This window comes from Anarhichas minor, unplaced genomic scaffold (assembly GCF_050575085.1).
Source record: "Anarhichas minor isolate MPS153535 unplaced genomic scaffold, ASM5057508v1 ptg000025l, whole genome shotgun sequence".
In the NCBI taxonomy this organism is placed as follows: domain Eukaryota; kingdom Metazoa; phylum Chordata; class Actinopteri; order Perciformes; family Anarhichadidae; genus Anarhichas; species Anarhichas minor.
The window spans coordinates 9,198,170-9,225,852 of NW_027466471.1; the positions used below are offsets into that span (position 1 = coordinate 9,198,170).

Below are 27,683 nucleotides of genomic sequence, written 5' to 3' on the forward strand. Positions count from 1 at the left end.
GCTGTCTACAAATAGAGATGGAGCAATCGATACATTTTTAAGAAACACTCACAGATGTGTCTTCATATGACCGGAGCAAATCAATCAGCCTGTGAACTCAGAAGAGGGGTGGGTGATGATGGAGAGTCGGGGGAAAACTGAGGGCTTCAAGGCCCACCACACTCGCAACTTAATATTGTGTGCCCTCAGTTTTTATCTCCCTCTGATCCACTCTAATTCTAAAGGAGAAAATCAAAAGCCCCCGCTCGAATTTCAAAGAGCGACTTACTGGCTTTGTTGTTGTCTGAAAGCTGACTACCATTGTCTCTGCGTTTTGGTGCTTCACACTGTTCTGTTGTTTTCTCTACATTTGTCACATCGAGTCGGCAACAAATCTTTTATCTAATCATCAGCGGTGCGAAAACGTGTCACATCATTCGCAGAGGGCCGATAAAATGTTAACGTCCATCCTGCCAAAATGCGCTGGAGACAGAACTGAGTGACACGGCTTTGCTCTCAGTGGCGAAATACTTCCATCAGAGGCCGATTCACGCCGCTCCAAACCGATTACGCTAACAATCCTCCTTGCTTTCTTCATCAGATCATTCGCCCGGCATTGGGCTGTGTCTTGACTGGCCAATTTAAAAAAACGATATCAGAGTCACTCGGACAATTTCCTCCAATATAGGCTAATGTACAGATAGGACACTGTAATCCGCCTGAGCTCATTTGTCAAACACTGTCTGGTTCAGCTGATGGAAAACAATTGTAAGAAACGGCTCCAAAAACTCTACTAGATGACAACAAATATTATACTCAGGCTGCCATTTAGTGAGCTGACATTGTTGCTTTATACAAAAGGGACACAATGACCGTTTGCATTGTGCCTCTGTTCAGAGTGGGATCCTCTTTACAAACGCAGCGTCTTCAGCCGAAGCGTCATTAAATATACGGTACAATAGCTGAGTCTAAGTGGGAGGGGAAACAAAGATAGCGTGGAACAATACCACTGCAGTACATCAACTTCTCGAGCAACAAAGCATAATGCTTTTGATTAATCGATGTGTTCAGGTGCGTCGCATACACATATAATTGCGGCGTGATGTGAAAAGTGCAGTTCAACAACAAATTTTAGATTTAGATACAGTGACGCATTTGACTTGAGATGAGATATGACACCCAATATACTGATGAGATATGACACCCAATATACTGATGAGATATGACACCCAATATACTGCCAACAGGGCAATGCAATGACAGCAACGCAAATCACCTGCCATCACTCAAAACCATCAACCTGTGGCTCCACTCAGCATGAATTACCTGTCGACAGGTAGTTAGGGCATGCAAATCCCTGCTGAGTCACACTGATTCATGTCTATGAATCAAAAGAGAATCATGTATGACGGACAACAAATAATAAATGCTAATTAGGAATGAACAAGAAATGATGAATGAGGATTATTCTGGTTATTTTAAGTGCTTTAAACTCGACGTAATCGGATTATCAAAATATAATTTTCACATCTCATTATGAGAGACAGCCGATGAAGCTCGTGTCTGAGTCAATAAATCAATCTGTAACTCTTTTGAGCCATAAAAAGACCATTTTCGACTGACATTTATTAGTATGAAGCCTGTTAAAGACAAGAGTCAGACTAAAACATCAGCCTCTGAAATGCATTACATCTTTTATTCTGTTATAGTTTGAATCTACCCACTTAAATCATTGCTCAAGTGAATGAATTTTTTTTTTTTTTTAAAGTGTCTCAATCGTCTAAAGTGGCTGTCTCCATCACAGTCTTCTTTCTTTTTCTGTATTCTCACACATGTTGTTAGACTATATAGATGGAATTTGATTTCCATCTTTGAGAGTAGAGGAGTGGAGAGAGGAGACACTTGGCAGGCACGAGAGGGCCACTTGAGAGCACTGAGACCTACATAGAATTAGATTGCTTTGGAATACACCCATGAGATCACATTTACCATAACGAAGGTAAATCAAATGTTCAGCTGTCTTGATTGGAGAGAGAAACAGGCTAAGCAATGACTGGTTACATAAATGATGGATAGATGGCAGATGGCACATACAAACCTGGGCCAGTTGTGAGCTTATCCCCGCCTAGAGGGCGAATAGACCATTACAAAGTATATGGCCTGCCAGACTATCAATTACAATAAATAATGGAAAGCTAAAAAAAAAAAAGAGCAAGGTATTCATATGGATTTTCATACCTTGTTTCTGTGGAGGTGCCTTTCAAAAAACAAATAACAGTGGGGGAAAGCAATTTTCAGACCCAGGTTTGATGTTTGACCCAACATAGACACCTTTACCTGTTTCCTTCCTTCGTCATACCATGCTGGTTACTGCTTCCGGACAAATGGAGGGAGACGTATGGATGGAAAAACATAAGAGAAGACACAAGAGAGACGGCGCAGTGAGATGAGTAAGGTGGAACATGAGCATGGAGTACACACATGAGACTACAAGGACATGGATGAACACGGATGGGGATGCACACCAAGGAACAAGGAGACAATATCGCCAAATGTGGTCGCAAACATACGCACAACATTCAACAGCACAAGTCTGCAACTCAGTGGGTGACCTGTCAGGCGAATATACCAACAGTGATTTGAAGAGTAAAATAAGTGGGAGCTGGAAATGAGAAGGCATAACAAAATGTTTTTCTGCATTAATATTCATTTGAGTTTCAATATAGGGTGCTCTAAAGTATCTAATGAGGCACACAAAACACAGTTCAAAAACATAAAACCCACACGTTACACACACACATACAGACATACAGACAGACAGTAGAAGCAAGATTCATCACGTTGCTTCGAAAAGCGCAGTGACTCTCAAAACAGGGTTCAAGACAGTAAGTGTACTTGTAAGAGAGAGATCTGTGTGGTTGCCTGTTTGTGCTCGTGTGTGTGCTGCATGTGCATGTGGCATATATATACAAAAGAAACAGAGCAGCCAAAGAAAATAGCCTGTGTTGTAATTGTGTAAAGAGCAGTGAAGTCTGCCTCAGATAAGAGCAAATGTGTATCCTTACCCTCAAGCCTACCATAATCAAAAAATCCACTCGGAAAAACATGCACGCATAATGTATATTCATGCAACATAAAAAAAAATGCATTAGTAGTAATTTGCAAAAGGAGAAAGGACAAGCAAACGCTGTCAGGTAATGGTGAACTGAAAAGAGAAGTGGGGATAAAGAGTAAAGACAGAGCGAAAGAGAGAGTGCGAGAGAGGAGGAGAGAGGAGCTGTGAAAGGCAGCAGCACTTGGAGAGGACGCCAAGACAGTGGGAGGTCTGGAAAAGGGACAGAGAGCGGTGGCAGATGAGAGGAGGATCAAAGACCAGGACGGCAGGATAACGAGTGGCGACGCCAGATCAATTTAGGATTTTTGAAAACAGCCTCATACCCTATCTATAGGTGATGAGATATACTCTGTAATTTAATAGCAATAATTAGCAATAATGTTATGCTACTGGCGCACAAAATCACTACGATACAAATGAAACACTGACTAAAATAAACTGCCATTTATAATGTTCAAAACAGGTGAAACACTTCAAATGGCAAGCATGAAAGGATGTCTGCCTAAAGTTAATGGAGAATAAAAAAAATGAGTAAACAGCTAACGATCTTTGCAGCAAACGCTGTGAATTGATATTTTGTGTGGAGTTATTGCTGTGAAACTGGGTTGTGTTGGCATCAGTTGCAACTGCAGCTACCAGGATTGTTCGATGCTCAAAACACAGGTTTCCGTTGTTACATCTGGTGACATTTGAAGTTTGAGAGAAACTGTCATCGGGGACAACCTGTGTCTTATTTGTCGTTCTCTCTGCCTGTGTGTGAACTGTGCTTCCTTTCGTCCTTACACACCAATTGCAAATACAATTACTCTCTCTTTTTATCGGTTTAGCAAAATTGACAAGTAGTTAATGATTTCCTTTTTTGTCGTTGCACCTTGCTCTTGCTGAAAAACGTTATTAATAAAGAAAATAATCTTTCTGATTCGAAAGAATACTCACTACAAGTGAGGCTATTTCATTGTTGCCCTCGCTTTTTTTGATACGTTTAGAGCTGTAGAATACCCAATGAGGATGGGAGCCATTATGAATTAATCATTCAAGGTGAATGCAAGGAAGGTGACACAGAGGGCAGAATACTAAAGAGAACAAATTGCATACAATTAAGTTACGAGTTGGGGGGATATTATGAGCAAAATATGACTTGCTGTGACAAAATGAAACAAAACACAGAGTGGAAATGAGCAAGGAGCGAGGAAGTGAGAGAGGGATGCCTCTTGTCGCCCGAGTTAAAATGTTAATCTGGCCTTGACCTTTTGGAACATATCTAAAGGGGCTGAGAGCCAGGAGGAACACACACACACACACACACACACACACACACACACACACACACACACACACACACACACACACACACACACATACGTCAAACTCTAGGCTCCTAATTATGTTAACTCACTACTCAAATAAATAAATACGTGACCACAGATATGTTGTTTGGTACTAAAAGCGGGGGAGCCGGGAGGAGCATGAGGGAGAGAGAAAATGATGAAGAGGAGAATCGACAGAGGGAAAAGAGAAACAGGTGGCGGATAAACAAAAAAGAAAGAAAAAAAAGAAGGACAGAGGGGAAAGATTTTGAGGAGGAGAGGGAGTCGAGAGGCAGACAGAACCTCTCTTCATTCATTACTGATAAGAGCAGTTATAGGTCAGCAACAAGACACATACTTGTGCAGGAAGGCATGTGTGTTGCAGCGCAAGACGTCATGTTTTTATGTCTTGTTTATCATTTTAGACACGTTTCCCCAAAATGGCATATTTGGTATCTTTGGTTACTCGGAGGCACACTTGGCAAGACACACACACACACACACACACGCACACACACTGGATGTGTCGTCCTCTTTAAGACTTCACGACTTTGTCATTGAACAGAGTATTGCTTTCATTTGTCTTCCACCTCTCCTTTCTATGTACAGTATCTGACTTCCCTCCTTTCTCTTCCCCCCTCATCATTACCCTGTCTCCTCTCTTCATAAATCTATATCCTTCACCGTGTCTCGTTTTTGTCTGCACTTGAGTCCCTTCCCTCTGCTCTTTTTACCCTCTATTTCCTTTTCACACTTTTCTTTTGATTTTGTTAGCCATCGTAACCCTGCCCAATCCTTTCAACTCCCTTAAAGAGCTCCACACATAAAGCTATACGAGATCGTGCCTTTGAGGTTGGTCAGTAGCGTCTTCATTTTGGTACTCAAACCGCTACAGGACTTGTGGATCTGTGGACACTGAACTCTGTAAAATAGCCTAAAGATTCGCCTGCTTAGTCTTTGTTAAGTTTCAACATTCTCATATGGTGTCTGTAACGTCAACAGCTATTTATTGGAGCTCAAACACTATATTCTCATCCACAGTCCCCGTTATATTTTATACGTCCTTCGTTTCCTTTGTCCTTGACTTGACTGCTTCTCCAAGTTTTCTTTACTTCCTTTCTCTCCTCACCTCCCTCCCCTCCCTTCCCTCTCCCTTCCTCCCATCCTGTCCTGCTCCTCTACCCTCTCTGTCACTCTTTCTCCTGGCCTTCCCAAATCCTCTCCTCATCTTTTCCTCACGTCCTCTCTTCCACTCTCCTTCTGTCCCCCCTCCCGCCTACACCGGTGTACCCAGTGTCATTGTTCGGATAATTATTTATTAACGTGTTTATGTCGCCACCGTCCCTGTCTGTTGCTGCCATCTGTGCCCAGTTAGGTGCCCGCCTCCCTGTGCCGTTCTGCCCTGCCCGTGGGGGAGAGGAGCCATGCACGGGAGCACAGATCAGAGAATCCCACACAAACACATACTCGCTCTCTCTTCCTCTGCTCTTCTTTCAATGACACACAAACCACCGCACGCACACCTTCTGCTGACAGCCCCCTCTCTCCCCTGCACTGCCCCTGGGGCTAGGTGGGGTGAGCCGGGATGAGAGGCACGCAGCAGTAGCCACCACATCCCTTCTGTCCTGTTCAGTTCGGCTGGCTTTGTTCTGTTCTGTCAGCACTACCTATAGATGAAGGAGCGGTGTTACCTTGATAAAGTTACTTAGAGGACACAGGAAGAAGGCACATATAGACAACTAATTATGGATTGACTGGGAATGCTTCGTCAAGCGTCGCGGGCCATATAAGGCAACTTAAATGCACTGTATTTTATTTTGCTTCCTTTTTGTGCATTTGAAAATAGACTTTTTTCCCCCTCAATGCTCATGATAAAAGCACCGCTGTAAGAACAAGGTGTGCTGGGAAGCTGTAAATAGCTTGTTAAGGCTTGGGCTATCGATACGCATGAGAGGAAATGTTGCCTCCAACTAAACAAATCCAGATTTGGGCTTCTGCTTCCCTTTTGGGTGTTTTGCAAGACAATATTTTTATCGAAAGAACATATTGCTAGGTGATGTATAACACGCTAATGCCACCTGAGCCCTATCCTGAAGGATTTAAGCATCTGACTAAGTGCCATCTACACCGTGTTGTGATGTGACAGAGGGAGGAGGAAGAGGGGGGGGGGGGGTGGACAAAGAGAGAGGAAAGGAGGAAACAAGGAGAAGGAGAGAGACAGAGAGAAAGAGGGAGGCAGAGAAAAGATATGGGAATGTAGATCGTGCATCCTGGATCTCAATAAATAAACAGAACAAATATTCTCCTTCTCTGCTCTTCTTCCTGTACCCTGTTGTCCATTCTCCCATCATGATCTCTATCCGTTGACTTGTTGGCAGTCCATCTCTCTCATCTCCTCTGCTCCCCACGGCAGCTTTCTTTCATCCCCTCTTTCTTTTGCTCCACTTCTTGCCGCATTTCTTCAGCTCTCACACGTCTCATAGCGTCATGTTTTTTTGTTTTTTTTGTCTTTACATTCTTGCTTCTATCTAACTGAGCTCCCTCTCCGTCTCATCGTGTCCGTCTGCGCGTATGCACGAGTCTAACTTTCTCTCTCCGAGTAGAGGAATTGGAGGGAGGCTGGCAGAGGAGGTGGTCCTGGTTGCTTCTATCAAGGACAGGAGAGGAGTGTTGGTACTTCCTCGGGGATAGAGCCTCATTAGTGTGAATGGTACACGGGAGAGCATGTAGAGACTGTGTGTATATGTGTATGTTTGAATGCCTCTGTCTATAATTAGGAGTCACAGCGAGTAGCGCTGTGGATCAGAGTTAGATAAGTGCTCTGGCAGCTAGCCAGCACTGAAGCTAGCCTCATGTGCGCACACACAGACAAACAATCTCTCACACACAGATCCCACCTCTGAGGTTCTTGTATAGCAGTGCAGTGTGGTTGTTGGGAAGGATTTGGCTGCCGCTGCCTCCTCTCAAAAGTACCACCCGCAGATGGCAGGGGCCAGTTGGATGCATCCAGTTTTACCTTGACAACATCAGGCTCTAGCTGGAAACCACATCCACAGATGCGCACACACACACACACACACACACATACACACACCTATACCTTATCGTCTCCTGTCTGAGGCAGGCAACAAGGGAACCACAATGGGTACCCAAACCAGAGGATCAAAGACGCGATATGGCCTCACATGCATGCACACACACTGAAACGCTCAAAATAGGGAATCGCTTTTGCCCTCATTCAGCCCCAGAAGGGACAACTCACACACACACACACACACACACACACACACACACACACACACACACACACACACACACACACACACACACACACACACACACACACACACACACACACACACACACACACTTCCTCCGGCATGCGTCCTCCACCTGGGTAAAGGAATCTTTCATCTCGCCGTGACTGCCAATGGGCAGGCTTAGGTACCCACGCACACAGACACACAAACACTATTTCGCTCTCTCCACCTGCTACCCCTTCCCACTACGTCGATATAAGCAAACCACCACCACACCCAGAAAACGCATACACAAACACAAGCACTGACTGTGCTTGACAACCAATAACTGTAGATGCATGTTTACAAGTCACCGGGTCACAATCCAAATTAATTCATAAAAGTTCATAGAGCTCTGGTCCACTTAGAGCCTCCTTTATGTGGCACTGTAAAACACTTCAGCCAAATATAATAGTTTACTGCTTTAGTCAGCGTTTTAAGACTGTAGAATAGATGTGGTGTCTGTGTGGCTTACGATGCCTAGACTTTAGGTTTACCAAATTTAGTGGAGCCTGAGAGAGGCTCAGCTTTGGCGAACGAGCAGGAACCATCACACATTTTCTCTGTGCTTGAGAGGCAAATTGGGCCCCAAACATACGCCTCTTTAACCCTAATGACTCCTTGATGGAGCTTAATTAGCAAAATTACCACCAATACACACATAAAAATAAGTGCAACTAGCCATTGCTAGGGAGAAAAATACTGACTTTGTATTTCTAAAGAGAAGTCGGGAGTCTTTTCCAATAACTTACAGTACAAGCAGTCTGTGTCTTCTTGGGCACCAGCCTCTAGTGGACATCATAAGAACTGCATCATGAGGCTATTCTGGCTGCAGCACTCAACCAACACTCAGACATGGTGGTTGCCACTTGGTTTCACCTTGCTGAATAAATGGGGTTTGGCTCATTAATGTTGTTTGTCCTGCAACAGGTCCAGAAGTGACTAATAATTCAACAGCACAGCATTACCGTCAGTCCTTGAGGAGTTTAATGAGCAGAAGGAATAGCCAAGACGCATACACACACACATACACACACACGCACGCACGCACGCACGCACACAAAGACGATGAGGGACTTCTTGCAGCAAATCTGAATGTTTGTGTAAAAATAACTCAACTACACACAAACACACAGACACAGACAAACATACACAAGGATGGAAGTCTGTAGGTGCCCTTGCACAAATGAAGCTCTAATGCTCTTATTGTCACTTTTTGCATTGACCTTCAAACACAGCAGTTATATATCACTGAGCATATGTGAGTGCACACGCGCACACGCACACACACACACACACACACACACACAAATCAAATCAAATCCCCAGAAACAGATCCTTTGCACTTTATAGTTAACAACAGATGTGTCCTTATTGAGTGTGTGCATGTAGAGTCGGATTTCTGTGTGCATGCCTGTGTCTATGAATGTGTGTGGGTGTGTTTCGAATGTGTAATCAAGTGTGGTGGTGTGGAGGTTGGTCAAAGCCAATCTGGATAAGGTCACGGGTCAAACGGGTCGATAAAAGGTTCTATAGTGCTGTGACACGTGGGGCTACAGATCAAGTGCATTAGCAGACAGGGTAAAAGTTCACACATGAACAGGAAGAGGAAGGACTGGGAAACTGCATTCACACATCGGTGGTCTTAATCCTAAAGCATGCTCAACTTCAGTACAATCCAGCACAGTGCGGGTAGGTAGGCAGGAAGCAGGGAGTAGGCACGAGGGGAGAAGTACACTTTGTTTAGCTTTCCTCCCCGGAGGCATTTTCACTTTGGGAAATTCCTGAACTCCCCTGCAACATAATATTTTCTGTGCAGTGTTTCACACAACAGCATTGGAAATCCAAACCTGATATCGTGGGCTCTACTTTATGTTCACTGTACATTAGAATAAGCTAATGTCTGAATGCTGAATCTAAGCTGGAAGATGATGAATTTTTGAGAAAAAGTGAGAACATTTCCACAAATGGAGGAGAACAATAAAGTGCACCTTTAAAACCACGGTGACCGAACACTGTACTTTGCAAATCTCTGAGTCGGTTAGTCGTTAGGATACTATTAGCCGGTCTCATTTATAGAACAGGACAGTGCAAATAGCATCTTATAAACACAGGATGAATACACTTAGCTATTGGAGCAAAATACACATTTTGGTCCTTTCAAATGAGCTAGAATCGTTCAGGTATGCTTGACATGGCTTTTTAAGCACTTGAACGCCTTGAGACCGGAGTGTTCCTCACACTGTTCAATATCTGAAATGTCATTTGTCAAGATCATTGGCTTATAACAGAAATGATCTGCGCCATCGATTTGCAATAAAAGAGAAATTATCTGTACCACTGACTCATGCTTGAACATAGATTTCCCCCCCCCCCCCTCGCTGACTTACACCACAGAAAATATTACATTGATTTTACATTTCTGTTGCATTGACTTAAAACAGAAAAGAAATGATCTCGGTACCAAGATCCTTCAGGGTCACCATCACTTTGGTTAGGATTACTCAAGGTAGGTACAATAGGCAGCATTCTTGTCTACATTACATGACAAGGCAGTGCAGGTGGCATTCTTAACTCAGAGGGTCTCCTTACCAGCATTGATTAATACATAAATTGGCTCGCCTTAACCCATCCATGATCATTTTACTTCACATAACCAGCAGTGGATTATGTGACAGTATCTGTTTTAATATAAGCCCGTCAGGCTTGTCAGGGCATGACATATCTGTATCTTTTGTTGCCATAACCATAACCACTTACATTCCACTTATAGTCATTAATTCATATTGAACTCAAGTGTATTAAGTGTGTAGAAACACATTAGTGCTACACAGAGATAATTTGATTGTGGAAAACAAGTGGAACAGGCGCAGCACTAGCTGATTTGTGAAGTAAAACAATTGCAGATCAGAGTTCAATCAGCCTGTAGAGCCTTGAAGATTAATCACGCTTCAGTACCGAGACCCCCTGATCTCCCATCTAGTACGGTACATTAAGGTAGACCACCACAAGACAAGGTCACGTCCAGTCAGGTGATATCAGAACACAGACACTCACTCAGTGGTCTCCTTGACGACAAAGTGGCGCTCCCGTGCGCCTTGATGCCCTGGAAACAGAAGACATGTTGACACAAAGAGCAACCGATAATTTAAGAAGAAGAGGGGACGGAGACAAAGAGGGATTGTTGTTAGATCAGAGGAGAAAGCAATACTATATTTGGGTATATTTTTCACAGCAATCATAAAGCAAGCTCCAACACTGCCTGCCCCATAATGTGTATTTATCAGTGGCAGGTTGTCATTCCTCATTATGTGTAAATAACAGGTCTTTGCAAAGAGAACAAATATATATATATATAGTGACATTGGTGCAAAGCAGCTTACAATGTTGAGTGATGGTACAATTTCCATGTGACTCCCCCACATGCTTAGTTCATTCATTCATTCATTATTGCATTCACTCACTCACTCACAGCTACAGCACATAGTGTCTATTCAAAGACCTGGGTATGTGCACTGACACACTGAACAAGGAGTCACTTGCCTCCTTTCTGTAATATTTATGAATAACCGTAAGGTGTTTTTGCGTCACTGGCAACAGTTTTGATGAACAGAAGAAAAAATAGAGCTGGTGGGTGACGGCGCAGCAAAGTAGGGGTTTAAAAATACTGGTGGTTTGTTCTTCATGTTCCCACACAGGGTTGCTCTTCTTGTACCCACACTGCAATTTGCTTGCCAAAAACTACAAATGTTATACCGATTCCACAACAGTGTGCTTAGAAGCCATGAGACAAGGACACAAACATGTACGCACAATGCCCACATCACAGTATTCCATTGGTATTTTCCTCCACACAGTCGGCTGTGTTATCCATATTAATGTTTTCCCAGCAGGTAATGCTCTGTTCCTGTTGCTCATTATTTTGAATAACAAAAAGGTGAAACAAACTGCATGAAGAATTATGATTAGTAAACCTTGCATCATCTTCTATTAAACCAGAGAAAACACAGTTGGTCAATAAACTTGCATTTAAATAATAATTTGTTATCCTGCTAGTGTTATAGTAATTTATTTTGAGTCCAATGTGGCGTCCACATGTTGCTGGCTGCATATTAATGGTCCAGCAGTATTCGTCTTTTAGCCTCAATATGAAGGTCTGCTCAGGAGCTTAGCTTTAAGTGGATATCTAAGCACACTGGTGTTAATCATACTGCCCTAATGAGTGGATGCTTTGTTATGGTAATACAGTTGAATAATCTTGAATTAACAATACTTTGGACTGCTAACAGGGCAGGCCATAACGGAGCCAGCAATGTGTTAGACGTATAAGCTGATTTTAAATGTCAGTTTTATTACTTAAACAAAAAATATTCCCGAGCTAAAAATGTACAATAACACAGAAGAAGTACAATAAAGTGGTTGTGGTCGAATCATAGCAACACAAGTGTTGATGAAGACTATTTTTAAAAGTTAAAGGAATATTGCATCATTTTAGAAAACATGCAGATTGATGCCACTTTAATATCTGTACACTAACTATGTAGCTACAGCCAGTAGCCATTTAGATTAGCTTAGCACCAAGTTTGGAAACATGTGAAAACAGCTAGCTTTGCTCTGTCCCAAGCTAACAGAATCTGCCGACCAGCTCCTATAAAGCTCACTAGTTAACACGTTATATCATGTTTGTTTAGCCTGTTCAAAAAACAAAAAAAATGCAGTGAATTCAGTCAATGCCAGTGTGTTAATGTTTATTATTTACAGCGCAGTGTGTAAAGTATTTAGGATGGGGAATACAAAGAATGTGTTGGAAAGTACGTGCAGGCAAATACTGCATACACCAACACATAACATGCATAACTATTAAAGAGTTGTACAGCTATCCAGTACACCTTGCAACCTCAGATAACTGTTGATCCATAGAAACAACGTGATGCTCTCCAGCGTTCCCTTACCACACTGATTCTCTACCACTTACATTGTAACATTAAGTCGCACACATGCTCACACGGCTCTAATCCTAACAGGCAGATGGAAAGAGTTCTTGAACAGTAAAAGGCATCATAAAACCGCAATAAAATACTCTACTGTATCTATCCGTGTATCCGTCCATCCTTGTCCACAGGACCAGCAGTGTCTACAAACGACTCCAGGAATGCAGGTCAGCAACACTGCAGTGATGGAAACCAGCTCATCTCCGTGCCAACACCCTGCCACATTTGATCTTGAACCTCAGTTAACAGCCATCGCACTTTAATGACCATCACCTACACGTTTGCTATCACAACTCGCCTCTGGGAAGCACACACCCACAGAGACTAGCTGGATTCAACTTTTACCCCGACAGTAAACTTAAATATCAGCACAAGAACTGAAGCTGATCAGCAAATGAACAGCGTAAACACAACAGTTAATAACAGGAGAGGAGAGGGTTAACAAGAGTTGGAAAGAAAACTGTAATAGAGGATGAGCAATGACGGGGAGGGGCAAGGCAGGGGGAAAGATGAACGGTAATAAAGGAGAGGAATGAGAGGAGAGGGGGAAGGAACGTGAACAGAGAGATATACAGGTTAGAGGCCGACCATGAAGATGAGAATGTAGGAAGGCAGAGCGAGAGGATATCAAGGAACTAATGGATGAGAAACATGCGAAAGAGACAGATGATGGAAGGAAATAGAAGAATGATAGGAAAAGAAAGACAGCAAAGGTTTGAGATGAATGACATGCAGTCTAAAAGCCAGAAAAATAAGATGATGGAAAGGGTGGGGGTGGGGGGGGGGGGGGGGGGGGGGGGGTGCAATATGAAGATAGAGAGAGATCAGAGCAAAGAAAGTGTGCAGAGAGAAAGAAATGAAAATTAAGGGCATTTTTATGGAGGGAGGAAGAAAAGAAGGATTAGGGAAATCATAAATTTATAGAAGAAAGATGGAAGGACAAGAAGACTGACAGACATAAAAAGAATGTATAAAAACTAAGTAGGGCAGAAAACTGCCTCTCTAGTGCTCAGCCTCCATCTCCTCCTCTTTCTCTCTATCATTCTTTCTTATTTCTATCCTTAGCAGCAGCATTACTCAGGGCGGACTACCACCGTACAAAATGATCTAGTTTACAGGAATAGGAGTTGGAGACCTACATAGTCAAAATCAGCACTGGACCCTCCATCCTCCTGCTTAAATTGTCACAGACGTGGTGACGCAGGTTCCTGTGATCTCTGTCATCATACATACTGATTCAGGGTTCCCCAGCCCCAAGGACGATACGTAAAGACCAACCAACGGTGCTCATTAGGACAGCTCTCTCAGCAGGGGGGGTCTGCGAAACACGTTCCGTGTCAACACCGTACACAGCAACACTATTTGGACATCAGCAAAGGCAAGCGAGACCAAAGCCTTCTAACCCTCTGGATCAATATCACCGGACAAAGACATCCCGAGAACAAAGGCCAAGAAAAAGAATCGATGGCTGTCCTGCTTTAGTTTGTACAAGTGTTCATACAGCTGAAAGGTGGCACGAGTTAGCGCGAGACGGAAGCAGTTAAAGGTGGACTTTCGGGAGAAAGATTGTTAATATTTGAAGTCAAACACCCAAACAAATAACCCCCTTCAGATCTAGCGCCCCTCTCGCTCCCACTGACTTTTTCTCCATACACGCTGGTCTTTTCCCTTGTGCACGAGCATGAGCGCCCCCTGATGCTGATGAGCTGGAATAGTGTTGTCATGTGTCACAGTACCATCAAAGGGATATTTACTGACACATGTTTGATGAAGGTTGTGGATATATCGGTCACAATGATTTACAAATAGACTTTGCAGGTAAGTACTGGATAACATGATGTATAACACTTGTTACATCCCTTGCACAGTTTCAAGATAAAGGACCACAAGGATGAAGAACAGATAAAGTCTACTGGCCAGGTGAGGACAGACTGGAAAGATCCAAGAGCAAGAACAAATGTCCAAACATCCAAAGGACTCTCAGATGACAAATGAACAGCTGTTTTGTTTTAACCGATGTTAAGCACACAGTCCATTGTAAATTGTAAGAAAGCCGCAAAGTGTTTCTTTCCTTGATAATCTGTATTTTGTCCTGTAGAGGGATTCTGTATCAGCAGAGTAAACATGTCTTTAGCTTTTTATAAGGTCCCATATAAGGGACATAGCTGATTATCCGTTCACTGTTTTTATTGCCTGGTCTTGGCATTGGCTGTCAGTTACGTTTGGCTTTCTTACATATCTAATAAGTTATCTGTCTGCAGTCTTTAAAATCATGGAAAGTGATATATCTGCTACTTACAACAAGGAGTAGAATAGGCATAACTCATAAAATAATTAAGTTGGTCATACTTTATGTAACAATTGTATTAATATTTATTGAATTAATAAAAAGAAATTCTTAAAAATAGTAGCAGCAACAAAATATGTCAAATGTTCATCATATCGCTCTTCATCAACTATCTGATGTCCTGTGCCCAATTTGCTGATTCCTCTACACGTAAAAAAAAGTCGCTCCACACCTCAGTATCCTTCTTTTGAGATGGAGAGAGAAGAAAAGCGGAATGAGAGACAAAGAGGAAAGAATATGCATGATCTACTTAAATGTTTCTCCATTCAAATGTAATAGCCCATGAACAGACGATAAACGATCCTCAACTATCCCTCAGCTCCTCTCATTCTTTTCAGAAGCTACTGAAGAGAGAGAGGATGAAGTGACGGGTGGGTGTGAAGTCAGGACAAAAAGAGAGTAACAAGCTCAAATTCACTAAAGCTGTGATCTTGTATGCATATTTTTGACGGACCGACCGTATAACGGACAGAGCGAGCTAAGGAGCTGCTTGCTGCAGTTAAAAAAAGGAGGCAAAAAAGTAAAGTTGCACAAATCTAGGGAGAATAGAAAATGACAGAGAAGAGAGTGAAAAAGACAGAGCGAGAGTGAGCTAAACATCAAGAGCTTTTGATTCCCCCCATAAAATGTTCCTTTTAAGAATGCCCATGAAATTAACTTGCTGAAAGAAAGCAATCTCAATCGATTCAATCCCCTCTAAAACAAACTTTCAAACAGTCACAATACCTCCAGCTCTAAAGAGTCTCTGCGGGATATTAAAGAGATTCTCGCCTTTTCTCTCTCACCCCCCCCTCTTTTTTTCCCTCTCTCTGTCTTACTCTTTCTCAGTTTCCCTTAGCTTACCATCTTTACACTGGCACACTGACAGAAAGAGGAGGAATCTTTAATCTTTACAATGACAATGGATGCTGGTTCACACTTTTTAATTTGAGTTGGGCCCTCTTACTACACTGCACCTTGCCAGCTTCAGGTGGATAATGTGGATCTTCTTCAGTTAGCAGCGCTCTTCACAAGGTCCCAGAATATGATGTGGCTTTGCATATGTAGATGTTGTCCACATATCTAAAGACTGTTTTGGTATGTCTCTTACACAGGGTCAATGTGTACTATGTGGAAACCAGTAATGGCAATATAATGTATCTGCTGATGGATGCTTTATTTGTATCTGAGGATTAAACATAAAGAAGGTTGTAAATCACATTCCCAAAGCTTTATCATGCATTCACTTTTTTCAGAATTCTCACAAATTTACAAATTTAATTTGCCATCATATACCAAAAAAAATGAAAAGCAGGTTTGGCTTTATTTACAGCTGAATTAGATCACAATGATTGGACTGACATTTGGTAGATTGAGAGGCCCTTCAGTTTTTCTCTATACTGCATCTTAAATTGGTTTAACTAAGCAGAGATTGAGAAAACAAATCACTGTATGAGAAATGGACAAGTGGTGCAAAATGGTCCATTATTCATTATAGCTTTGAGAACACAGTGAATTACTGACTACAGTTGTGAGAGCTAACAAGATAAGCATCTCAGCTGTCATTTCTCTTTACTCAAATTCATGCAAACTCTCACTTGCAAGCACAATGTGACTTGTCAGTGAGGAGTGAGGCATGCACTCCTACCGTCGAAATAACTTTTCTGGACCCTCCTAGAACACAGCAACACACAAGGTATCCCGGTTAGAGTAGAGTGGAGCTGTCCTAGGACAGCGTGACCAGGGCAGGACAATCCCTGATGGATTCCTGGAGGCCCTAAAAACCTTGGTGAGGAGAGGAGAGGAACTTCTAAAAAGCTAACTTCTGCACTTTCGGGGATCAGCGAACAAACCACAAGTAGGAGAGAAAAGGAGGAGGACAACTGAGAAAAGTAGGAGAATGTTCTGGAAAAGAAGGCGAGTCTAGGTTAGAGGATGAGTGTGATGGTCGACCTCGTGACGTGGCAGACGCAGTAGAAATAGCTGCCCCACTTGTAGACACACTTTCTGTTGCTCGACGATTGTCCTCGATGCACTGGGGTAGCTAACCTAAATAGGCCTGCCGCACGCTGCGGCATCTCCCACACACTCACAAACACACATGAACACGCACTGTGTGTGTGTGTGTGTGTGTGTGTGTGTCCCTCTCTCTCTCACTCTCTCTCTGCCTAACACACACAGATATGCACACATGGGAGGGGAGGGGGGGGAGGCTAAAATCAGGCCACACATGCTGTAGCTACCGCTGAGTTAAGTCACCTGTGCTGCTAGCCTAGCTTGCTAGCGGGCAGCCAGCTGCTCCTCTAATTAAGAGCCCATCTACTCAAGGGGGCCTGAGCATATGGAGGACTCTATAGCTAGGAACTGGTTTTATAATAGATAGCGATGCCATACGCTTGAGTACCGGCCAGAATTCCTAAAGTTGGATGTACTGCATTAGGAAGATAAGGTTATTGTGGTCCTGACCAGACACTGTGCAGTAAAGGAGTTACTACGATACCTCCAGCATACGCTCTGAGACAGCGATGAGCTTGTTCAGTGGATATTTGCGTATTGCCCTCCTCCTTTTGAATGGATCAGTACCGTATATCGAGTATGTTGTATCGTGCTGTTTTCCACCTGCAGAGCAGATGAGACAGTTAGTGGCACTACTTGAATGTCAATGATTACCCGCCAATTAATCAAAGCACTTCACCTCAGAGAGGTGATATAATTGAGTGCATCTTCAAAGATTCAATCTCTCCTCATATACACTGTACTGTAAGGAGCAAAGACAGACATCAAGGTGTCTGAAATGAGTTTTAATTAAATTATTAATTAAATCAGAAATGACCAGAACTGGCAAAAACATAAAACAACATAAAAATACCTGTTATCTAGGTAAAACAAGGTACTTCAACTAAATGCGTTCTCTGTTAGTGGGATCCCCATACTGATCTACAAAATATGCCATGTCAACAAATAGAGGCATGACAACAAATAGAAACATACAAATGAGCAGAATATTGAATGAGTTATAACATTCGAGGTATAAATGCAATCTATTTGACTAAAGTTACTTTGGTACCTTCAACAGTATTGACTTTGCTGTCCAAGGCCAGGACTAATGGCTACTTCACAAAACAAGCACACACACACTGGCATGGGCAGACACACTGAATGACAAACACATGGGCAGGCATACAAATTTGCACACTTAACACACACTGCACACACACAAACCCACACCCTTGCTTGCTGTCGCCTCCAGTACTGACAAATATACAATTATTTGGGGCCATTTCAGGCTACATTATGAGAAATGCATTAGTCAGTGATGGCAAATGGAGCACGGCGCAGACATATCTAAAGATGTGTGTGTGGTAATGTGTGTGCATGTGTGAGAAAGTGAAAGAAAGACAATTAACATCTGGCTCTTACCAGCAACCTTCAACCACATCTGTAAAGGCCTCTCCATTCAGCTAATTAGTTGTCTTTACCGTCATCTGAGGGTGGCTGGTATGTGTTCCGTCTAACTTTAAGGAAAGACGAACCAAATTCACTGTGAATAACTTATATTGCAAAATAACCGAACTGAAGTCCACATATCAAACTAGTCTGTAGTTCAATATTCTGCAAAGGCTGCAAGATCATCGAGCAAAAAATCATGACAGGTTAAGAAGGCAAGAATATTGTCAAGATGAACTGGACAAAAGAAGTTCCCTTAGCTCTGTTAAAAACCAAAAGACAATAAAACCTCTTGTTTTCTGTTAGAAAACCCACTCTGGACCATTTCCTTGATTCCAATGGGGTCTGGCAAATGTAGCACCTGAAGCTTAGCAGGCTAATTTTAGTGGCAGTAGACCTGTGGCTGCAAAGAACAACACGATGTGTATTAACGGAATCATTACTGCGCATTTAACTGTTATAGTTACAGCGCGTGACTCTCCTCAGGATTCACTTACTCTACTGTGAAACTGCGAGTACTTCATAGTGGGAAGAGCAGTTCTTTAAATGTAATAAAAGGTGCCAATGTGATTTGCCATGATTGTAACACATCTTCTGATCATATGTGCAGTTATCAGTGGGAGAATCTCAGAGGTTACAAAGCTAGTGACATTATTTTGTCTAAATATCTGCATCCAAATACAAGAATATAAAGTAAGTGCTCAGTGAAGCCGGTAACTAAAGCACAGTAGTGTAAGAGTTGGTGATCGGCACCAGACGGAGAGGTTTATTTCTGTTATGTGCATTTATTTTGACACAGTCAAACATTATCTGTGTGCATGTGTGTAAGTCACTGTATGTTAGTGTGAGTATCGTGCACCCACTCGCTCACACAATGAAACAGCTTTCCCCCGTTAACAATGTTTCTTGCCAACTTTATACGCGGCAGGATTAAAGGTATAAAGAAACTTTGAGAGGAGATGAAAAAAGTGTTTTAAAACAAGGAGACGAGAAACAAAGAGACAGACCCCAAACTCTGTTCTTGTTTCCGTTACAGGCAGCCATTTTTAGACAGTCATCCATTAGGTCTGCTGCGTTCCCATACTGTCAGCCCCTAGTGAAGCCAAAGAGGCCATGTCAAGGGCCTAGGTAGGAAGCAGCACAGCACCCTCCCTCAGCACTGTGGGAATTGGAGGAAGGAGGGGAGGAGCAGGTAGTGGACTATAATATGAATGTCACTGCAGTACAACATCTTTAGAATGAGTAAGATGGATTATTGCTTAAGCTCAGTGTGAAAACGCTCTTAAAGAAATGGGAAAGGAAAGAGGGAAGAAAGGGTGGCGGCTGAGGCTCAGCATAAAATACATTGTCACAGATAGGATAACAAAGAAAGAGGACAGAGAAGGAAGAGGCTTGCAGTAAAGATTTCTGTTAGAATTGATTTTCATTTACTTATTTGTAATCTTATAGATTCAGGCGCTCTTACGTAAAGCCCATTCCCCACGCTTGAAACGCAGCGCAGAGTGCATTGTTTGCGTCTGTCAGAGCGAAAGAGACAGTGTGTGTGTGTGTGTGTGTGTGCAGTCTGTGTGTATCTCACCTCTGGCCCTATGTGCTCCGTCTGTGTTGCACGGTCAGTCATTTGGCAGTCTTTCATCTTCTGGGCAGCTTTGGCACTCTCCTGCGTACAAAACAAACACACACTCATCAGCCGTGTCCAAAATCTCACAAAAAAAAGATCTTTAAATATGAATAAATCAGAAAAAACCGAAACGCTCTCCCAGCAGACTCATGCCTCCACTCACAACACTTCCGTGCATAACTATAGCTATCAAGAGAAAAGAAACAAATCTGCACCTCTTAAGAACCTCAGAGCCAAATCATTTTCTCCCCTTCGGCTGCCTCTCCTGGAAATCCAAGAGGTCATAAAACTGGGTTGAATTGCAGGAGAACTTTTCTACAGCATTATTGGAGCAGGGACCTTCCTCAAAGTGCACCAGCAGAGAAGAATTCATAAAAAGTGACTGCTAGTACTGGCCAGCCTACTAGAAAGGTCCTTCTGGGACATAATTAATAGGTTTCCTCTGGCAGATTTACAGACGGCTGTGTAGAGAGGAAAGTGTTTGCCCTGTCCTTCAACATACAGCCCTGTTAACATGACCAGGAACCTGCCGACTCCTGTGTTACCTCTATGTGATCATTTTGAATGAGAAGGGCCCAGCACTATTTCCACCCGGAGGATTTTGTGATGACGTCGCTAATCGTTCTGTCACGCTCGCACCTACGCTGCTCATGGGCTGGGGAACAGAACGGGTTGAAAGTTGCACTGGATATGAAATATTGAGAAATTCATTAACCTTGACTTAAATTAATTACCAGAATTAAGACAAGGTGCAAGGATGGGTTAATGGTAAGGAGAATGAAATAAAAGTTAATTTACGGTATGGCTCTAAACCCAACTCGCCGTCCTGTTCAAATCCAGCAGAGGCTAGCTGACAAGATATGTTCAAAATCAGTTTTCATTGGTCATGCCCATGCCCACATTAAAAGCAAAAGGAGCTTTCCGCAGCTAAATGTTGCAGTTGGAGCACAGCCCTTCAACAAAATGCAGCGGCAGAGAGAGGAGAAAAGTCATAAATACAGTAGTGACAGCTCGTGATGGCCAGCCAGCTAGCAGGTCCTTCTAGGAGATAATTAATAGGTTTTCACTGGCAGATTTACAGACGGAGGCAGAGCAAAAAGAGCGTTGGCTGTGAGCTGCCCTTTCCTTCAAAATGCTGCACTTTAACTTGGCTGTGTCAGGAAAGGTATCCCTTTCCGACTCACGCCGAGACACATATAGACCCTCACAAATGTTCACAACATGGACCCTCAAGCGCACAACGTCCTGAATTTGAAACATTGACAGAATGAACTTTGTTCCAAGGAAGGACATATGGTGTGAATTCAAAATAAGGTTCGGCTTTGGCTGCAGTAAGGACACTGGCTGGATCTGACATATACACAAACAGATTTATGCACACTTTTGCTCGTAAAAAAAACACACACACACACACACACACACACACAGGCACACAGCATGTAGACAGACTTGGAGACTTCAATAACAAGGCATGTGATATTCTATATGTTTGTTCCTTCATAACCATGAACACTTCAAGTTTATTTTTGATTAAATCCCACATACTGCTGCTGTAAACAGTCCCTACAAAATGCACTTCTGTTTTATCAATGCTTGCTAAACAAATACAGTGCCTTGCTGTTTTAGGAAACTTCTCAACCTTGTTAAAAATGGTGACCTGTTTTTAAAAATGTACATCTTTAGTGGGAATGAATGCCGCAAATAGGCTGGGGAGCTCAGAAAGTATTGAAAGGCGGACTAATGAGCTGGTGGTTTCCACCAGACTTAATGAGAATAAGAAACATATGGAATATCACCAGCCTTATTCCCCTAAATTGGCTCAACTCCAAATGTTTGTGTTGCTCAGTTGTTTGACACCGTCATAGAGGAGTTACTTTAACTATAGGTTTATTATTGAGGCATTGATGTAGTTTGCAGTTAGGTGAAATGTATTCTGCTCAATAATCTCTTGACAACGTCACTATAATCTTTATCTCAACTATAATATAACATCTACTGAAGCAGCCTCCAGACAAATGAATCAGCCTGAGCTACAAAGGACTGCCACAGTACAAAAAAAAGATAACATTTCTTCTATAACTCCTAAACAGCTAAAGTAGTCCAATTCCATGTGAAATGGAATTATAAATAAATGTTAAATGCATTATAGGCTGCTGCATGTATTTCTTAAGAAAAGAAAACTACCTACAAGTAATTATTGACTGCAATTAAAAGGGTGCTTTAGTCTAGCCTGTCAAGGAGAGAAATGATGGTTACATGAACTGTTAAACAGTGTCAACAGTCTTAATACAGCTCCTTTCCGGAGTGGGAGTAGCTGGTAACTCCAGACACAGCTGTGTTCTGGGGAAACCGTACCCGTGCATGTAGCCGTCTGAGTGGCCATTTAAGTCAACTTTGGAGAAACTAGCAAGAGTAAGCTAGATCTTGAAAGTATCCTCCCTGGAGGCCTGAGTAGCGCATTGTTGTTGTGACGACCTCATGTCTCAATCGCGTGTAAAATGAAATAAAAAACACACAAGGCTATCGTTAGTTGTCACAGCTGTCAAGCTAGCACGTTAGCATTGGGAAGTTTTGTCTGCCCGGCCTTGTGGAGGACTCCCACGCAATGAGTGCAGTGGCAGAGTGCACAAGGGTATGTGAGGAGGGAGGTAGAAAGGATGGTTGGCCTTCTAATTGTTTCATAAAGGAAGAACAAAATCATTTTAGGGGCTTATTACAGGCCTGCGACAGCCACAGATACCTTATTTCTGTCTTTCTTTTTGTCAGAGCATTTGATTTACTGTTTTTCTGTTCGGATGTAATTTGAATTTCGACAAATATCACAAACAAATAAGTTACCTACGCTAGCTTTACCTCCACTTTAAGCGCACACAGTGCTAACACAGCCCATATAGAAAGAGGAGAGAGGTGCTGCTGAGGGAGAAAAATGAGATACGGCTGCCAGAAAGTCATCAAACAAACAGATGCCAGATGAGACTCAAGTCAGTGGGTTGGACTGGCATCTCTCACTATAGCGCCATTACGCTGGCACATCATCCTGCTAAGGCCTGGCATAATGTCTGCATTACATTGCTTTGATGGAACAGGTGACAAATTATGGATGAGCAGATGACAAATGATGAAAAACGTTGCCGTATGGGGAATTTCCGCAGATCATCCAACATCGAGCTTCCAAAATCCCCATTTTCATATGCTTTGGTATTATCAAATATCCAATGCTGGAAATGAATCCACGCTTCTCATCCTTGTCTACAGGGGCAGATTTGTGAAAACATTATACTTCTATATCTCTTGGCCGGACTGAAGTCCCAATCATAATTCTGCTATTACATTAATTTAAGTTGGTGGGAACAAGCAGTTTACATGAACAAAGATGGAAAAGACGGGCTTTATGGTGCCACACCATGTGACATCGATGCTGTGACTTCAAGCCAACTATAAAAACCCTTCCCACATTCATTTCCTCTCTCCTTCTGTGATCAGTCTTTCCTGTCACGCCGCCCTCTGCTGTATTGTCGTCTCACACAGCAGAACATCACAAGAAGAAGGAAAACTGACAAAGCTGTTTGGCAAATTGAAAAAGTAAAACTTTCCAGTTCTTTGAAATGTTTGAAAGGGAATGAAAAATGGTGCTTCAAAGGCAATTAGTCTTTAATTTATACCCGTAAAACAAATAATTCAAAAACATTCAAGCGACTTAAATTATTAATTCCGAAGTTTAGAAAAACAGGGACCCAGATAAAGAAACTGAGATAGAGATAAAATTAGATGAGCAAACGTTGCATACATCAATGTCTGAGACTATGAGTTGCTTTTCATATTAGTTACACGACTCTACCGTGTTATGAAGAAACATTTTGATTTATTGGATTCGTTAATATTTGTCATTACTGAACATCATGTGTACCTATCGCTGAACGACCGTCATCTGAACAATCTTCTGGCTGGCAGCTGCTATTGAATGAATACTATGTTTTTATGTGAGGAAGTCAAAATGGAGCTGTCGTTTATTTAGCTTTTGTTGAAATCTGGTTGAGTAAAAGCTTCATTTGTTATGACAGAACTATGAACTTCAAAACTATACTGACTATAAATGAAAAGCTTGACTTGCAGCCTTAGTTGTACTCCAAAATGAACACACAATCATTTTAACTTTCAACTTCTCTCATACTGATTACTCTTTATACCGACTATCACTAAAAGGCATTTTGAATATCAAAACACGATGGCAAAAAGTAGAATTGGTGGTGAGACCTCAAGAAAAATGCTGATAATGTTTCGTACTGCATTACCATTTAAACTCAAACCTTACCAGTTCCTTGTGGAGTCTGAGAATCAGTTCGTCTTTCTCTCTCAGCTGTTGCAGCAAGGCCTCCTCTCTGCCGGGGTCCTAAACACAAGCGACAAGACACCACATTACTTAGGACACTGCAGACAGCAATGATTTATCTCAGGGACCATATTCCCGCAAAAGCAATACATAGAGCCTAAGAGGATGACAACATACAAAAGGTGTGTCTGTGTGTGTGTCTGTGTGTGTGCGCACGTGTGAATTTCTGACTGTCTCCATAAAAGTTTACGTGTGTTTTCAAGTGTTTTATGTGCATTTATCAGCGTGTTTGTTGCAGGTCTCGCTAGTGTGCGTATGTGTGTCTGTGTGTGTACGTGTAATAAAGCTGTCATGCATGCAGCAGGCATTGTGATCTCCTCTTCTCTCTACGCGTCTGTGATAAACTTGGCGTGTCCTATGGCGGCACCCCAGAGCACATATAGCACTTTAATATGACCTTGTGTTGTCAGGGGACATTACTGTGGGGAAGATGGAGAGCAGCAACCGAGGCAGAAGACAGGAGAGTAATAATACTAATAATAATAACTTTATTCTTATGGCACCTTTCACAACAACAGTTACAAAGTGCTTCACAGCAAGAGATGGTTATAAATAATTCTAAAAATGGCATTATGTCACATTAAAATGTGTTTGATGTTCATGATGTATCACGTTTATGTGTGCCGCAATTGTTACTTGAGTCTCATTTATCCGGCTTAAATTAACTAACTTGAGTTACTGAAGGGGAAACAGCTACATTTAAAGTCTGCCAACCTGATTTCCTACAGCAGGGTTTTCTAAAGCTCAGTTATTTGGCTGTCAAACAGCCAAGACGGAGCTGCCAGAAGATCTCAGGCTACACAATGACTCATGGGGAGGTCCAAAATCGGGCTCCAGACCAAGCAGTTATGATTAAAATATTCTGAAACTGACAGGTAGCTAAGATGTGGACAGAGAGTGACGCAGTGAGAAGATCAGAGGGAATAAGAGGAAAGCAATAACAGAGCGAGAGAGAGAAGGAGCATATGACAGACAGACGATCATTACCTCTTCAAGGACATAAAAGCAGGAGACGAAAAGAGGGGCAAGATAACAGGAGGAAAATGAGGCGGAGACGGGAGGAAAGGGGGGCAGTGATAGAGAGACGGAGAGGACAGAGAGGGCCTGAGGCTGAGCATGATGGTCTGAGACCGTGGGGAGCCATCTAGCTAAAGGACAGACATAGAGTCAGAGGGAGACCACAGGGAACCATATAGCTGCAACAACATCCTCTAAATGACCTCTCTGATGCAAACACAGCCTGCTCGCCTGATGCTCAAGTCTCATCAATAATCAGAAATGGACAAATGTAACTTGTGATCGTTATGATGCCCCCTCAATGGATGAATGGATAAATAACTGTGTGAGAAAATAAAAAAAGGAGCTTGACAGAAAATACTTTTTTAACACATTTTAATACCACATAGCAATCGCAACTTAGCCAGCAGCATGTCAAAATAAGTTAAATTAATTTAATTATAAAGAAATGGACCCCGAAAAGCAGAAGAAATGGAACGATAGATTAACCAATTATAAATAATTAATTCGGTATATATGCAGGAATTGTCTTTAAAAAGAAAACGATGTAAAGATTTATACAAAGATATTCCCTCTCAATCATCACTTATGCATCCCTTAGAAGTCTGTGGCTGGGGCTCTATCTCTATCTTTTCCTCCTCTTCCTCACTTTTTGGGACGTTTCTGGGTGTCAGCAAAGGGCGTCTGGGCCGGTAAGCAGGGTGTGCCGCCTGTTCTCATTCCCACGTTGAATACCGCCACTGTGTGCTTTGATGTGCTTGAGTGTTTATCCCTGCTCTTTGTCCCTCTCGTCTGCTGTGTGCTGCTATCGGTGTGTCTGTTTGACTGAGCTGAGCCACACACACACACACACAAGACACACAGAGCAGACAGGCCGCAGCAGGATGAAGCGCGTGCTTCGGCCGCATTCATTCAAATTCCGGCAACGCGGCACCTTTGTGTTTGCTACAGGTCTGCAGGTTGCGTGGCCTCGTTAGAACTTTCTCTCTGTCATAATCGATTATTACCCGTCAGGCTACAGGCATGTTTAAAATGTATACACAGCACTGGCTCTGTATATGGGAAACAAACAAAGTGGATCGGACCCAGCCACCGGTACCACTCTGTGACCCGTAGTGGTCACAGACGCGCTCCAAGGCCTCCAGTCCGTCAAAATGGTGGACGGCCTTTAGATTTTTCATTCATTGTTACAAAGTCAATGATATATATACTGTATTACAGGTATTGTTAACAGGACTTCTGTGTTGCTGGTGACTGAAACTTCACACAAAAAAAAAAAGACTGAACAGCCTCCCGCAGGCACAAACCACTGTCACAACAAACCCCCTTTTAGGTTATAGTGGTATAATGTCTCCCTACAGCCCAGAATCTAATACAAAACATTTAAGAACCAACATAAATTTAAAACTTTTGAATACCTTGTAAGGCCTTAAAATTCAATGCTTTTTAATACTTTCATGTTTTATGTAACACACTTAGTATTCCCTCGCTGTTGAAAGGTACAAAACAGATAAACTTGCCTTGCCCTTTGGAGACCTGCACTACCCTATAAAACCCATCTTACTTTTGCACCTCTGCACACTTTGCCAAGAATTGGGCTTCTGACTCAGATTGTCTGTTTCAGAAAGTTAAAGAAACAGAAGTAGCACCAGTGTATCTGATTGTGATTTTGTGTGTGTGTGTGTGTGTGTGTGTGTGTGTGTGTGTGTGTGTGTGTGTGTGTGTGTGTGTGTGTGTGTGTGTGTGTGTGTGTTTGTGTTTGGGGACAAGTGTCTGAAAAAGTTTTGATGGGTATTGTTTTCTGGCTCCCTCATTTTACTAATTGATGTTGAGGCCTGTGTGGGGGCTTTACATAGACAAAAGATAACGGTCAAGAAGGACAAAGCTAAAAGCTTCGCTAAGTGCTTCCATGGTGATAAAACCTAAAAAAAAGAAAACCTTTCCCTCTCGGAAATAGAAAAACAATTAACAAAAACAAAACCCAGCGGTATTGAATCTGAATGGACTCTGTTCACCTGCCTTTACAGGAGAGATGTCGGTATTTATAGATAATAAGGATATGTTTTTTTGCTCCAGCCAGAGCAGAGTTTACTAACATGAGATTTGGATGGGACTGAAAAACCACGAACATGCTGTGACAATTACTACATTAGTCAGCATCCTAAATTAATCTCACCCGAATAGGACTGAA

General features: G+C 42.4%; 1 protein-coding gene across 1 annotated transcript in view; it reads right to left on the reverse strand.

The window, feature by feature from the left end:
• Nucleotides 1-27,683, reverse strand: part of ccser1 (coiled-coil serine-rich protein 1) — a 106,004-nt gene that overhangs the window by 31,118 nt on the left and 47,203 nt on the right. Inside the window, exons 10-11 of the mRNA XM_076099240.1 lie at nt 24,398-24,475; nt 20,044-20,124 (exon numbers count right to left, since the gene is read on the reverse strand). Of these exons, the coding sequence (XP_075955355.1) occupies nt 20,044-20,124; nt 24,398-24,475 (159 nt within the window). The remainder of the gene's footprint in view (nt 1-20,043; nt 20,125-24,397; nt 24,476-27,683) is intronic.